This window comes from Bidens hawaiensis, unplaced genomic scaffold, assembly GCF_021521415.1.
Source record: "Bidens hawaiensis isolate Kalapana, Puna unplaced genomic scaffold, B.hawaiensis_p1.1 tig00063996_1, whole genome shotgun sequence".
Lineage (NCBI taxonomy): Eukaryota > Viridiplantae > Streptophyta > Magnoliopsida > Asterales > Asteraceae > Bidens > Bidens hawaiensis.
In genome coordinates this window covers 30,347-43,537 of record NW_027501455.1, presented here as the reverse complement: position 1 = coordinate 43,537, position 13,191 = coordinate 30,347, and the positions used below count along the sequence as shown (strand labels likewise).

Sequence of the window (13,191 nt, the reverse complement as noted above, 5' to 3'; positions counted from 1 at the left end):
ACACCAAACTTGCAAATGCGATGTAAGCCTTAATTATGATGGTCGTTTACACCTACCGAGGTCCGAGAACACTAGACTATATAGTCATTCACATGTTTTGTCATCCCGCCATTCCAATGTCATAACCTTAACAAGCAACTTCGTTAATTTTCATTTTCTCCAAGGGGGAATATATCAAAGTCACTTCCAAATAGTGTAAGACAATATTATTATCACTAACAACAAATCGTGAAACCAAATCAAAACCAGACTGTTAACTTTCAACATCAGTTTTGGTTGACAATGAAACAAGTTGGTGCTAAGTTCTAACAATTTAACTCACGCCTTGACCTAAAAACCGTCAAAACAAAGTCAAACACCTAGATAATTAGTTTATTCATTGTCGAAACATTTATATAAACTGCTTTTCATATAAAACAACAAAAAGCCGTTCTAGCTCAGTTGGTAGAGCGCGTGGCTTTTAACCACGTGGTCGTGGGTTCGAGTCCCACGGATGGCGTCGTTTTAAATTATTGTTATTGATTTTTTGGTTGGTTATTATCTAACGTATATATATTTATTTAAGTAGCTCGTAATGGGCGGGATGTTTATTAATAATAATAACAGGAGAAGAAAGAACCTACATATTATTCAAAAACACAAAATATTATTCAATTCAATTTGCTACCTGGTTTGAATCCATTGTTTGAGTTTCTTAATTCTCTGATTCCCATTTGTGGAATCAGAGGATCATTCAATCATCAACATATTATTATTATTCAATAATCTCTCTTGTTCTTCCTTCCAAACAAACTTGACAAATGGATTTGGTGAAATTTGATGGAAGAATGGAGGGATGGTTGTATCTCTTTCGCTCCAACCGCTTTGGATTACAATACTCTCGCAAACGCTATTTTATCCTTGAAGAAAGGTGCCTCAAAAGCTTTAAATCGAAACCAGCATCAGATTCAGAGGTAATAATAATATTCAATTTATTCATATTTTTATCTTGCTTGGAAAATGTTACACCACATTATTGCTTTTGATCTTGTTTAAATATTCATTTGGGAACAAAAGTTGCTAATTCTTAATGCTTTTGTCAATTCTTGAAATGCATGATACAGTTTTGCTGTAGGGGCGTGCATGAGTCAGTTTGGGTTGCTTTTAGCTCATAATGCACAAAAGGCCGAATACCGGCTTTGGGTTTTCTGGTTTTCACATTGGATTATATTTTCTCGGTTTTCTCTCCTAGGCTTGAAACTTTTGGAACAAAAAAGGCCATAATAACGAATTTGGGTCTAAATCTTTTTGGTAAGTAATATATATATATATATGTGTGTGTGTGTGTGTGTGTGTGTGTGTGTGTGTGTGTGTGTGTAATAAAATGAATTGTAAACAATAATAAATGTGATAACAAGTGATTACATCGAAACAAAAGGCAAGCGGGCCACAAACTGCGCCACTACCTCTTTTTTGAATTACAAAACCCAATCTTTTAAAAACCACATTGTCTAATTTTTAAGTCATAACATTACTATGCACAACCTGTTGAACTCGGCTAATTAACTCCACAGCTTCAAGCGTGATGAAACCAAAAGTGTCAAAAGCAAAAGGAATAACATGTTGGTTGTCAAGACATGCCTTCTCATGTTTAGGCACCTTGCATGAAACATCTTTTAAAGTAATAATTAAATGATTATTACACATGTTGGCTTAAATGTTTTTGTCTGCACCATTTATTAACTTTTTATAAATTAGTTAACAATCAAAAATAAAAATTATGACTCCTTTAATAACAAAAGTCGGTTTCACAGGTTCAGTTAAAAACTCAGTTCGGTCTTTTCAGTTTTCGTTACATGCTAAACTGAAACCGAACCAGATATTGAGGTTTATAAAAAAAACATAAAACCAAACAGTCAGTTTTGTGTTTAGTTCAGTTAATTTTGATATGGTCATGTCGGTTATTTCAGCTATGGGTCAGTTTATTTCGGTTTGCTGATATGATAACTAATTTAACAAACCTTTGAACTGTTTTCAGGAGCCACTAAGAAGCGCGGTCATAGATTCTTGCATACGAGTTACAGACAATGGAAGAGAGAGCTTTAGTAGAAAAGTATGATCCTACATTTTTTCCTTTATAATTAGTCGTATTTGCGTTAAATTTTTATCTTATTATTACAATAACCAGGTGTTCTTCATTTTCTCCCTTTACAATGCTTCAAATCACAATGATTGTCTTAAGGTACACGCCAATATTCTCGCAAACAATTATCTCATCGTGAACTTTTATTATCAATTTGCATAATTTCATAGTTGGGAGCAAGCACCCCTGAAGAAGCTGCAAGTTGGATACATGCTTTGCAGGATGTTGCAGTGGAACCGGGATCAACTTCAAAGCGAAGATGGCAACCATATAGGCATAATAAAATACATCTAAAAGCTTCATAATTTGAATTTGGACCCTTGGTTGAAATAATATTATTTGCTAGACAGGTTAAATGATTCTATGATTGCGGCCCGTAAACGTTCAGTGGATTGGACATCGTCTGCAAACATGCATGTTGATGCTATGACATCTGATGTGATTGCACCTTCACAATGGAAAATCTTTGGTTGTAAAAACGGTATAAACGGTTCATCAAATGTCTGAAATACCCTTTGCAGATGTACTGACAAGTATTTTGCAGGGTTGAGGTTATTTAAAGAAGCAAAAGATTCAAATTCACAGATTTCGAGTGATTATCCGGCTATAATGGCGGTTGGTGTAATTGAGGGGACTTGTGAGGCTGTTTTCAGAACTTTCATGTCACTTGGCCTATCTAGATCCGAGTAAGATTCAAAATAATCTTTACCTGTTGTTATTTTTGAAGGGTGCTTTAGACATTTGACAAATAGTCGAAACACAGATGGGACTTTTGTTTTTATAATGGCACGGTGGTTGAGCATCTTGATGGTCATACCGATATCATACACATTCAGCTATGCCGGGACTGGCTGCAATGGTACATATTATATAAAACGCACGCCTATATATGTGTGTGTGCGTATCTGACTCGTTGTTACCAGGGGGATGAGTCGAAGAGATTTACTTTTAAGACGATACTGGAGAAGGGAAGAGGACGGGACCTATGGTAATCTTTATCTAAATATGTTCATTTTCTCATTTTTTTTCTTAATTTAATCTAATTTTATTACCATTATTTTTAATTTTCTTCAGTAATTTTATGCCATTCTGTGGTCCACAGAAAATGTCCACCGCAACAAGGATACATTCGAGCTAGTCTTCTAAGTAACACATGACTTCAGTTATATCATAAGTTTTATTCAAGTGATTTCCATAATAATATGTTTCACAATTATTATTTTCCAGGTGGGGGGTTTGTGATGAGTCCATTAAATGAAGGTAAAGAATGTGTAGTGAAACACATGCTTTCACTAGACTGGAAAATATGGAGATCTTATTTACCAAAGACATCTTCTCGGTCCATGACTATTCGCATGCTGTGTCGAGTTTCAGGTATTAAAAGTTTTAAACAATCAAAATATAACTGAAAATGCAAATAAAGTACTTATTTTTGTTTCTTTTGTTTTAGCATTGAAAGATCTATTTAGAGCAAAAGGTGGAGATCAGTTTCCTTCTGAGTTTTTAACCGGAGAAGTTGAATCGATTCGTAAAAGTGAAGAACCGATCAAGCAAGAAACCGATTTAGTGCAACTAGAAGATGATAAAATGGAAGACGCGAATGATGCACCCGAATCTTGCTCATCAAGTCTTACTGGACTAAATGATACCTCTGATGAATTCTATGATTTCCCTGAACCTTTGGAAGATAAACGGAATATGAACTTACAAGACGACCAACAAACTATTGAGGTATTCCCTTATAATATTCAACAAACTTTATATTATTATTATTATCATCTTTTTTTTTTCACTTTTGAATTTGGTCTTTATGTTAGCAGCCAACACTATCAACAGCTGCCACCTTTGTGAAAAAGTTGCATAATCTTGCATCTCAAAAGAGTGCCGATTCAGACTCCGGTAATAAGCCTTGTTACGGGTCAACTTTGGTCAAAGATTTGAGGTGTAGCATGCCTTGTACGTGGGCTGCTTCTGACCCGTCTTTATTCCTTGTTCGTGGGTCGAATTATCTCAAAGATAATCAAAAGGTTATCTTTTTTACCTTTAAACACATAAAATGCATACGCGGTTTCATTATGAGTTATGAATAAAAACTGTAAATATTACAGAATAAGGCTAAAGGAACCTTGATGGAAATGGTTGGTGCTGACTGGTTACAGTCTGATACGCGTGAAGATGATCTTGCGGCCCGTCCAGGTGGCATTGTTCAGGTATGATAAAGATAAAACAAATTTTAGGTCTTTGATAATAATAATATTAATCAAGTGTATTTGTAGAAATATGCAGCAAAAGGTGGACCTGAGTTTTTCTTTGTCATCAACATACAGGTTTGACTTTCTGTTTTTATTAAATCAAACATGTTGACCATTCGAGTTTTTTAATTAAAATGTAAATTAGGTCCCGGGTGCGGCTGCGTATAATCTTGTTCTTTATTACATGACAAAAACTTCTTTGAAAGAATCTCCTTCCCTAGAACGGTTTGTGAACGGTGATGATGCGTTTAGAAATTCAAGATTTAAGCTCATACCGTACATATCCAAGGTAAGTCTCGAATGTCATTGGCTTGTTGACCAGATGAAATATTCATAATAGCAGTCCTTTTGACTCTTTAGGGATCATGGTTGGTAAAACAAAGTGTCGGGAAGAAGGCGTGTTTGGTTGGTCAGGCACTCGAAGTGAATTGTTGTCGTGGAGAGAACTATTTGGAGGTAAACACAATTCTTGACTTTGACTTTTAAGGTCAAACAAACTACTCTCGACATTGAGTTTTAAAATAAAGTTATCTTAAGTATATATTAATTTTGGTGATTTTTCTTTAAGAGAAGATCGACTAGAGATAAAAAGAACCGAGTTTGACTTTGACTTTTGACTTTTTCGATATGTTTTTGTAGCTTGACATTGATGTGGGTTCGTCTACTGTGGCACGAGGTGTGGTCAATCTTGTTCTTGGTTACTTGAACAATTTGATTTTAGAAATGGCCTTCTTAATACAAGTAAGCTTAATGTGCTTGCACTATACCGCAAACGCTTCATACACTAATACACTCACAACTATTTTCAGGCTAACACAGAAGACGAGCTGAAGAAACACTAAGTGACCCGGAACAGATTATAGATAATCTGGGGGGTTAGATAATGTTTCCCACGAGAATGAGGTCCAACAGAGACAGTTGTTCTTCAGGGGACCTGCAAAACAAACACCGTAAGCTCGTCACTGAGAAGGGGGGGGTTCCTCCTTGTGACCACCCTCCGGCGTGAGAATCAGACTAGATTGCTCTGAATATAAGTGTATATTAAGAGATTGCTAGATAACAGGATAGCAGATGATCTTACCATTCCAAGATGTTGGAGTATTTATAGCCGAAGGTAGGTTTCCTAGAAGGTACAGCCAGCTGAATAGTATTCCTGTTCTACCAACAGTGGATTATGCACAAGCCATACTAGTTGGTGGATAGGTTACGGCCAACAGTAACAAAGTCGGCTGCACTATTCCACCAACTGTAGATTATGCACGTCCCACCTACTGTGGATTATACGCAGGCCATGCTGGTTGGTGAGTAGGTTACGGCCAACAGTAACACTATTCTACCAACTGTAGGCTACGCACGCCCCTCAGTAAGAGTTGGTGAGTAGGCAGCGGCTAATAGTGACAAACAGTACTAGAGGGTGCTCCTCCTCGTACTGTTGTCGGTGAGCTGTCACCCTGTGATTGGCTCATGGGTTGTTCTGGTCAGATCGTCTGTCCTACCCATACCTTGGTAGGTATAGTACAAAAGATCTTTCAGAATCATACGGACTGGCTCATTTTGGCGGGATTGTTCCCGCCTTGCTCATTCCTTCATGTGACTACTGAAGTAGCTATTGCCTTGTGCGTGTAGCCCTGCTGTCTGCGGGTAGCCTTCCCTGATGGCTTGTATCCGCAACTGCGGGAACAGGCGGGGTACTTCACCATTGGGAGGCTATCCCTGCGTGTACAGCTTGCGTACTGCGCGTAAGATTCTATGAGCATGGTGGGTCCTGCGGGAGCAGATGGCCTTTGCGCAGACGTCCCTGTTCAAGGTGAGTCTTGCGGGACCAACTGGTCTCTGCTGGGACCTACCTCTTCAAGTCCCCCCAGTCCAATGTTCTTCTCATGAATGTTTAATGAAGTGAGGTGAACTTTTGGACTTTAAGCAAGGGGTTTTGAAAAGGGTTTTTAGTTTTAAGGTTCTCCGTGGGGATTCTTCCCGCGGGTTTCCTAATGTCACTTGCAAAAATTCCCGATTTTTTTGCTTGATCTTTGGGTATGATGAGGGTAGGTATGTAACCTTCTCGCAAGTCAGGAGCGTTGAGTCTCACTTGTGTGGATTCTCCTTGAGGTTTTAGTGGTTTTGAACATAGTGATCAATTATGTTTAAACCACCAATTCCATCCTGGAGCCTCAAACAATGTAGTTCTCGACGTTCCCGCTATGCGGGGATGTTATTTCCGTTTCCGCAAGCATTGCCCAGAAGATCCTTCTTGGTTTCAATTCCCTGCGGAGCGCTAGGTATGTGAAGGGTTTTGCCTTAACACTGTACCCGCGCTCGTCTTACGGTTACTTTACTTTTAAGGTACCCCTGGCGTCAATTCCCTGCGGGTGCTAGGTATGTGAAGGGTTTTGCCTTAACACTGTACCCGCACCCGTCTTATAGTTACTTTGTTGCCGGGGTATTCTTGGCTTCAATTCCCTGCGGGTGCTAGGTATGTGAAGGGTTTTGCCTTAACACTGTACCCGCATCCGTCTTATGGTTACTTGGTTGCCAAGGTAAGGGGTATTTTCCCGCTTACTTTTGAATCTTTTTGAATTTTGAATTTTGAAATTCGAAAGGTTGGTAAGGATAAGGACAGTCCACACATATGAAACGTCGTGCGACGGTTTCTTCTGACTGTGTCAGGACGTGCAGGAAGTTATGGTGACGTGACAGTACATGGTCATTCCAGACGCTTTTTCAGGCGCGTGGGCGCGATTTTTCGGGCGCGTGGCCGCGAAATTACTGGCACGCGTCCTTTTGACAGCTGTTGCCAGGTTGCTTTTTGCCACGCGTCATAGTTTCATTGCACCCTCGATTTCTCTCTCCTCCGCATTAAATTCACCGCATTAATTGCGATTAGTATATAAAGGGGGAGAGGGTCCTTTGTAATTCACACCTTCACCCTTCTCTTCTTCTTCTTAGCGATTTCCGGCAAATACTCCCCTTTTCAGGCAAGCATTTTCCCGAAATCGCTCTTTCTACAAGATGTCTTCAAATGATCTCGAGTCTACCACCGATGACAGGAGTACTGCTGGCGAGTGCCAGTGTGCTCTGCCCGGCGATCAGTACCGGTATGTTGTTAGGAAGTTCATGCTCGATCCTCTCGAGCCTGAGTTTCCTGAACCCCATCAGACCGTGTACGATGCCCCCAGAGGCAAGATCGGGGTTTATGCAGCATTCTTTGTCTATGGGAATCTTAGGTTCCCATTGACAAAGTTTGTTTACCGTGTCCTTGAGAGGCACGGTGTTCATTTGACCGAGCTGCACCCTATGGCGGTCGCCAAGATTCGCCACTTCGAGTGGGTGTGCCGGATTTTGGGCATCGAGCCCCATGTGGACCGCCTGATGACCTTCTATACTTGGAGGTGCATCCAGGGGTGGTACACCCTGACAACCCGTATTAAGGGTTTAAAGATTTGCGCGACCGAGCGCAGTCTCCGATCGTGGAAGCAGGAGTTCTTCTACATATCCGCCCGCGCCGTCCCCCTTGCCATGAAGTTTAAAAATGGCCAAGCAATTCCGAGCCTTCACGCCCCCAACTACCAGGAGGCGGAATGGTTCTCGAAGATATCCCTAGTCCAATCTCCGGTTTACCGGTTTGCGGAGTCCGGGATGGTGATGTTGGGGATGAGCCGGGTGTGGAAGGAGGCGTCTCAGGTTCCCATCATTCTCGAATACGGTTTGAACTCTATTCCTTATGGTATGTCTTGTCTTTTTTACTGATACGAGTTTGTCTTCTAACTGTTTCTTTTCTTTCAGAGGGGAATAATTTGGAGTCGCTCCTGTACCCGCGGGAAGCTGACGGTCCCGCGCGGATGGGTACTCGTGCTCTAGACGAGGGCGAGTTGCCCATCCTGGAACAAACGGCGGATCGGTTTGTGGAGGTCTATCCGCTGGGCCATGAGATCCTGAGCCACCATCGGCCAGGTAAGGCGATATTCTACCCTCAATCCCTCAATGCTGTACCCGCTGCCCGAATTCATGACATCTCTTCTTCTGAGGAATCTGCAGATGGTCCTTCGCTGGTGCGGAAGAGGAAAGGTGCCGGTGGAAAGGGGAAGGAGAAGGTGGCCTCCACAGCCGATCCAGTGCTTCTATCTGACACTGAGTCAGATAGTGAAGAGGTGGCGGGGAACCCCGGTGGTGAGAAGACCACTGTTCCGGAGGCTACGACTGTTACCTCCGGAGAACCAATGACGACGACGGTGACCGGCATCAAGAGACCGGCTCCATCGGGTTCGTCCCCGCCCGTCCGTACGTTCAAGCTCAAGAAAGCCCGTAAGTACAACTCTTAGCTTTTATCTTCGTAGTTTAATCTTCAAGTCTTTTTAACACTTTTCTTCTTTACGCAGGTGTGGATGTTGGCGCATTCCAGGGTGAGGGGCCGAGTACTACCTCTCCGCCAATGACGGTAGGCTTGGTCAGCCTACCTGAGGCGTCGACCCAGGCGCCTGCCCCTGCTTCTGCTGGTTCAGTTGCTCATTCTGAGCCGACTGTTCCAGCCGAGATGACGTCACCGCCGGCTGTGAGTGCAATTTTTACAGCATCCTTCACAGAGCCGGCGGTTACTTTTGCCGCGGATTCTGCGGCAGCGACCGCGGCGGCAACCACGGCGGCTGCTACCATGCCCCCGGCAACGACGGCCGGACCCTCAGGTACGCGTGGGGCTTCTCGCATCTTTCCGCCACCTTCCCATCTGCCTGACCTCTTGGATGGATTTCCATTGGGTTCAGGTGATGGGTTCGGCGGCTATCGGCCTGTAATTGACCCTACAGGTGCGTAGGGTTCCTTTGGCCCTTTTTCACTTATATATTTTATCATCTTTTCCTAACTGCTTTTTGTTTTCTGCAGTTTCGGATTCCAATGAAGTGTATGTTCCGCGATGGAACATACGCCGAGGAACAACCCTTCGTACCCCTGTGGAGTGCGTGGAATGGGCTCGCCACGCTGCTCCCCATGGTGCGTTGGGGGAAGCCATGGCTAGCTACCAGGAGGGTAGGCTAACCAACGAGCTTCGAGTTCTCCAAGCCCGGATGCAGCCGCGCGTCGAGCTGCTTTGTCGTGAAAATGACAAGTTGAAAGCAGCTCGCGCCAAGGAAGTATCTCAAGCGCGGGCTCTTCGGGAGGAGAACCAAAAGCTGTCCGCAGCTGCTGCGGAGAAGGAGAAGGCCTTCAAGGCCCTCGAGGTTGAGGTTCAAGCGCGACTCGAGGCCCGCTCCAAGGCTGCCCAAGCTGTTAACGAACAGCTTCGGCTAGCTAAGGAGACTGCGAGGAACGCGACCGAGAGGGCCACCAAGGCTGAAGCCGTTGCTGAGCCTTTACGCGTGGAGAACGAGGAGCTCAAGGCCAAATTAGAGGCTCTCCAACGCGCTCATGATGCCTTGGCGATGGAAGATGCCAAGAAGCTCCAGGAGATCTTGGACCAGAGGGGCGTGCTTGACCATACCGAGCGGAAGCTTAAGGGCGTCGAAGAGGCTGCCGCAAAGGAAGTGCTACTTGCCAACCTTAACAAAAGCGAAGCCGAACGCGCCTGCACCCAAGCTCAAGCCGCCCTTAAAGAAGCTCTGGTTGCCAAGGAATGGCTTCTTCGAGAAGCGTTGTCTCAGGTAAGTCTATCTTCATGTCTTCACGCTTTTCTTTGTAGATAGGGTGCTGACACTTGTATATTTTCTTATGTAGGTTGTGCATCGGGTCTTTTCAGAGACATCCTACGACGATGCAATGAGCGCAGCCCTCAACGCTTCTCACGAGGATGGGGAACGGGTCGGCTTCCTGCTTGGTCTAGGGTTTGTTGAGAAAGGCGTCCCGCCATCCAACTTCCCTTTGTACAATGTAGATACCGAAGCCATATATGACCAAGCAGTAAATCAATACGCCGCCTTCCCGCATCCGGTGGTGGAGAAGGTGAATGAAATTGCTGCTGCTGATGACGGGCTACCTATCCTTAAGGCTTACCTTGAACAGCCACGCTCTACTGACGGCGCTGGTCCAAGTGGAAGTGGCCCTGAAGCCTGATCCTGAAGATCCCTTCCCGCTGCTAGGATAGATTTAGTTTGTATAGATTTACTTTCTTGTAGGCGGGTAGTCACCCAGCCATTGTAACGAATATTTATGAAATGTAAATCTTTGTGCGGCTAAGACCGCTTGATTCATTGGATTCCTTGCTTTATAAACTTTATATGACTTGCATTCTTTAGTTTAAATTAGCAATTTTCCAAGTGTTTAGGATAAGTTAACCTTTGAACGTGGTAGATAGGTGTGAAGTTTTGCTTCCTCCTTCGTGATTGTGCGGGTATGACCGTCACTTGCACTTGGTAGGATGGCTAAACTTTACCCATATCTGACCTGCGTGTAGGTTTTCCTCATCTTTGAGGATAAGTTAACCTTTGAACGTGGTAGGTAATCGGTGTGAAGTTTTGCTTCCTCCTTCGTGATTGTGCGGGTATGACCGTCACTTGCACTTAGTAGGATGGCTAAACTTTACCCATATCTGACCTGCGTGTAGGTTTTCCTTATCTTTTTTTTTTTTTTTTTTTTTTTTTTTTTTTTTTTTAGGATAACCTTTGAACGTGGTAGATGATAGGTTGAAGTTTTGCTTCCTTGTTTGTGATTGTGCGGGTAAGACCGTCACTTGCACTTACAAGGATGGCTAAACTTTACTTACATCATACCTGCGTGTAGGTTTCCCTTATTTTTAACGTTGTGTTTATGCGGGTTTTGCCGCCTTACACACGTAACGACTTACTTCTCCCCGTTTATGCGGTAAATACCGGCACCAGTGGGAAGTTCATAAGGATAAAGGTAAACACATTATGAAAGGAGAATCATTTCCATTAGAAGTGGCTCTAGGCCTTTTCTTTACAAGTTTTGGAATTGATCTACATATAACATTTGCGTAATTGAGCTCCATTCCATGTTCTTGGGATGGGAGTGCCATCGAGCCTTTCGAGCCGGTATGCGCCCTTTCCCAGGACTTCTTTGATAATGTATGGCCCTTCCCAAACCGGGGCCAGCTTTCCCGGGCGCTCTTGGTTTGAAGCCTCGTTGTTACGCAGTATGTAGTCTCCTATCTTGAAGTTGCAGAGTTTTACCCGCGTGTTGTAGTACTTTTGCATTTGTCGTTTGTAGTTCTCTTCACGCACTGCGGCTAAGTCTCTGCGTTCCTCGGTTAGCATAAGATCCAACCGTCTTTCCGCATCATTGTCTTCTGGCTGAATTAAGACCCTTGGCGAAGGTAGACCAATTTCGACCGGGACCATGGCTTCAGTGCCATAAGTGAGGCTGAATGGGGTTTCTCCCGTACTGGCCTTCTTCAGCGTTCTGTTTGCCCAAAGGACGTGCGGAAGCTCGTCCACCCAGCCGGATCTGTGTTCCAAGAGTCTTTTCTTTATGCCATCGACGATGCTCTTGTTTGCTCTTTCCACCTCACCATTACCTTGCGGGTGTGCCACTGAGGTAAAGGTGTGGGTGATTTGAAGTTCTTTTAGCCACTGTTGTAGCTTCTTGTCAGCAAAGTTGGTGCCGTTATCGCTCACCAAATTCTGTGGAAGTCCAAAACGACAAATAATAAATTCCCAAATAAATTTTTTGATATGCTTCGCGGTTGTTTGGGCTAAAGGTTTTGCTTCTATCCACTTGGTGAAGTAGTCGATGGCTACCACTAGGAACTGAACATTTCCTGCTGCTGTAGGAAATGGGCCTGTCACATCGATGGCCCATTTCTGAAATGGCCATGAAGAAGTGACTGGAACAAGTTCATTCTTCGGGCGGTGCGTGTTGGGTGCGTAAAGCTGGCAAGACCTGCATTTTCTGATGTATGCCAGTGCATCCGTATGCATCCCCGGCCAAAAGTATCCCGCGTTGTTTAGCTTGGCTACAACAGCGCGGGGACCTGCGTGTACCCCACAGATGCCTTCGTGTACTTCTCTTAGGAGGTAGTCAGCATCTTGGTTGTCCACGCATCTTAAGAGTGGGCCAAGAAAGTTACGTCTGTAAAGGATGTCATTGACGAGTTGATAATTCAGTGCTTTACAGCGTAGTTTTCTTGCCTGTGTTTTTGACTCTGGTAGTGTTCCTGCTGCAAGGTAATTTATTATTGGTGTCATCCACGTTTCTGTACCGGTTTGGATGACACAAATTTCCTTGTGCGGGACTGATGGTGCTTCGAGGAGTTCAATGCGGATGTCCTTTCCCAAGTGGGTGAAGGCTAGTGATGCAAGCTTGCTTAACGCATCCGCAGATTTGTTTTCGCTGCGCTTGACGTGTATGACTTTACAATCACTAAAATCACGCATAAGGGTTTTTGCCTGGGCGAGGTACAGGGCCATTGTGTCGTTCACAGCCGTGTACGTCCCATTTATTTGGTTGGCCACCAGCATGGAATCCACGTGGGCTTCCAAGTTTTTCACTCCCATCTTACACGCAATTCTCAAACCGGCCAAGAATGCTTCATATTCGGCTTCGTTATTCGTACTTGGAAAATCCAACCGAATAGCGTAAGTATATTCTTGGCCTGCTGGGTTGGTTAATTTTAACCCTGCGCCTGAACCCTCGTTACTGGCGGCTCCATCAGTGTAGAGTCGCCAGACATCATTGATGTCCTGTGCTGGGGAGGGTTGAGCCTCCTCCTGGCACTCTTTCTCCCGCGAAGCGGGGACTTCTGCAATAAAATCGGCCAGGACCTGGCCTTTTATGGCTGGTCTTGGCTTGTACTTAATTGCATATTCTCCCAATTCAATTGCCCATTTGGCTAGACGTCCCGATAATTCGGGTTTGCCTAGAACGTTTGAGAGTTTG

At 43.9% G+C, this 13,191-nt stretch overlaps 1 protein-coding gene and 1 non-coding gene across 2 annotated transcripts; both read left to right on the top strand.

Moving 5' to 3' along the window:
- Positions 1-426: 426 nt before the first annotated feature.
- On the top strand, positions 427-499 carry TRNAK-UUU (transfer RNA lysine (anticodon UUU)). Its single transcript has one exon. It is a non-coding gene; the product is annotated as a tRNA-Lys (tRNA).
- A 301-nt stretch (positions 500-800) lies between these two features.
- LOC143604122 (protein ENHANCED DISEASE RESISTANCE 2-like) lies at positions 801-5,216 on the top strand. The gene is made up of 18 exons (XM_077080700.1): positions 801-953; positions 2,018-2,092; positions 2,168-2,221; positions 2,293-2,396; positions 2,473-2,603; positions 2,667-2,808; positions 2,886-2,981; positions 3,046-3,110; positions 3,197-3,268; positions 3,350-3,496; positions 3,573-3,853; positions 3,943-4,149; positions 4,231-4,332; positions 4,399-4,449; positions 4,520-4,663; positions 4,735-4,830; positions 5,014-5,115; positions 5,184-5,216. The coding sequence occupies exons 1-18, from the start codon at positions 801-803 to the stop codon at positions 5,214-5,216; spliced, it is 2,055 nt and encodes a 684-aa protein (XP_076936815.1).
- Positions 5,217-13,191: the final 7,975 nt, after the last annotated feature.

Excerpts from the sequence above, each read along its gene's own strand:
- LOC143604122 (XM_077080700.1), top strand. The coding sequence starts at position 801 with ATGGATTTGGTGAAATTTGATGGAAGAATGGAGGGATGGTTGTATCTC. Across the intron at positions 954-2,017 it reads AACCAGCATCAGATTCAGAG|GAGCCACTAAGAAGCGCGGT; the intron begins GTAATAATAATA and ends AACTGTTTTCAG. Across the intron at positions 4,333-4,398 it reads GTCCAGGTGGCATTGTTCAG|AAATATGCAGCAAAAGGTGG; the intron begins GTATGATAAAGA and ends GTGTATTTGTAG.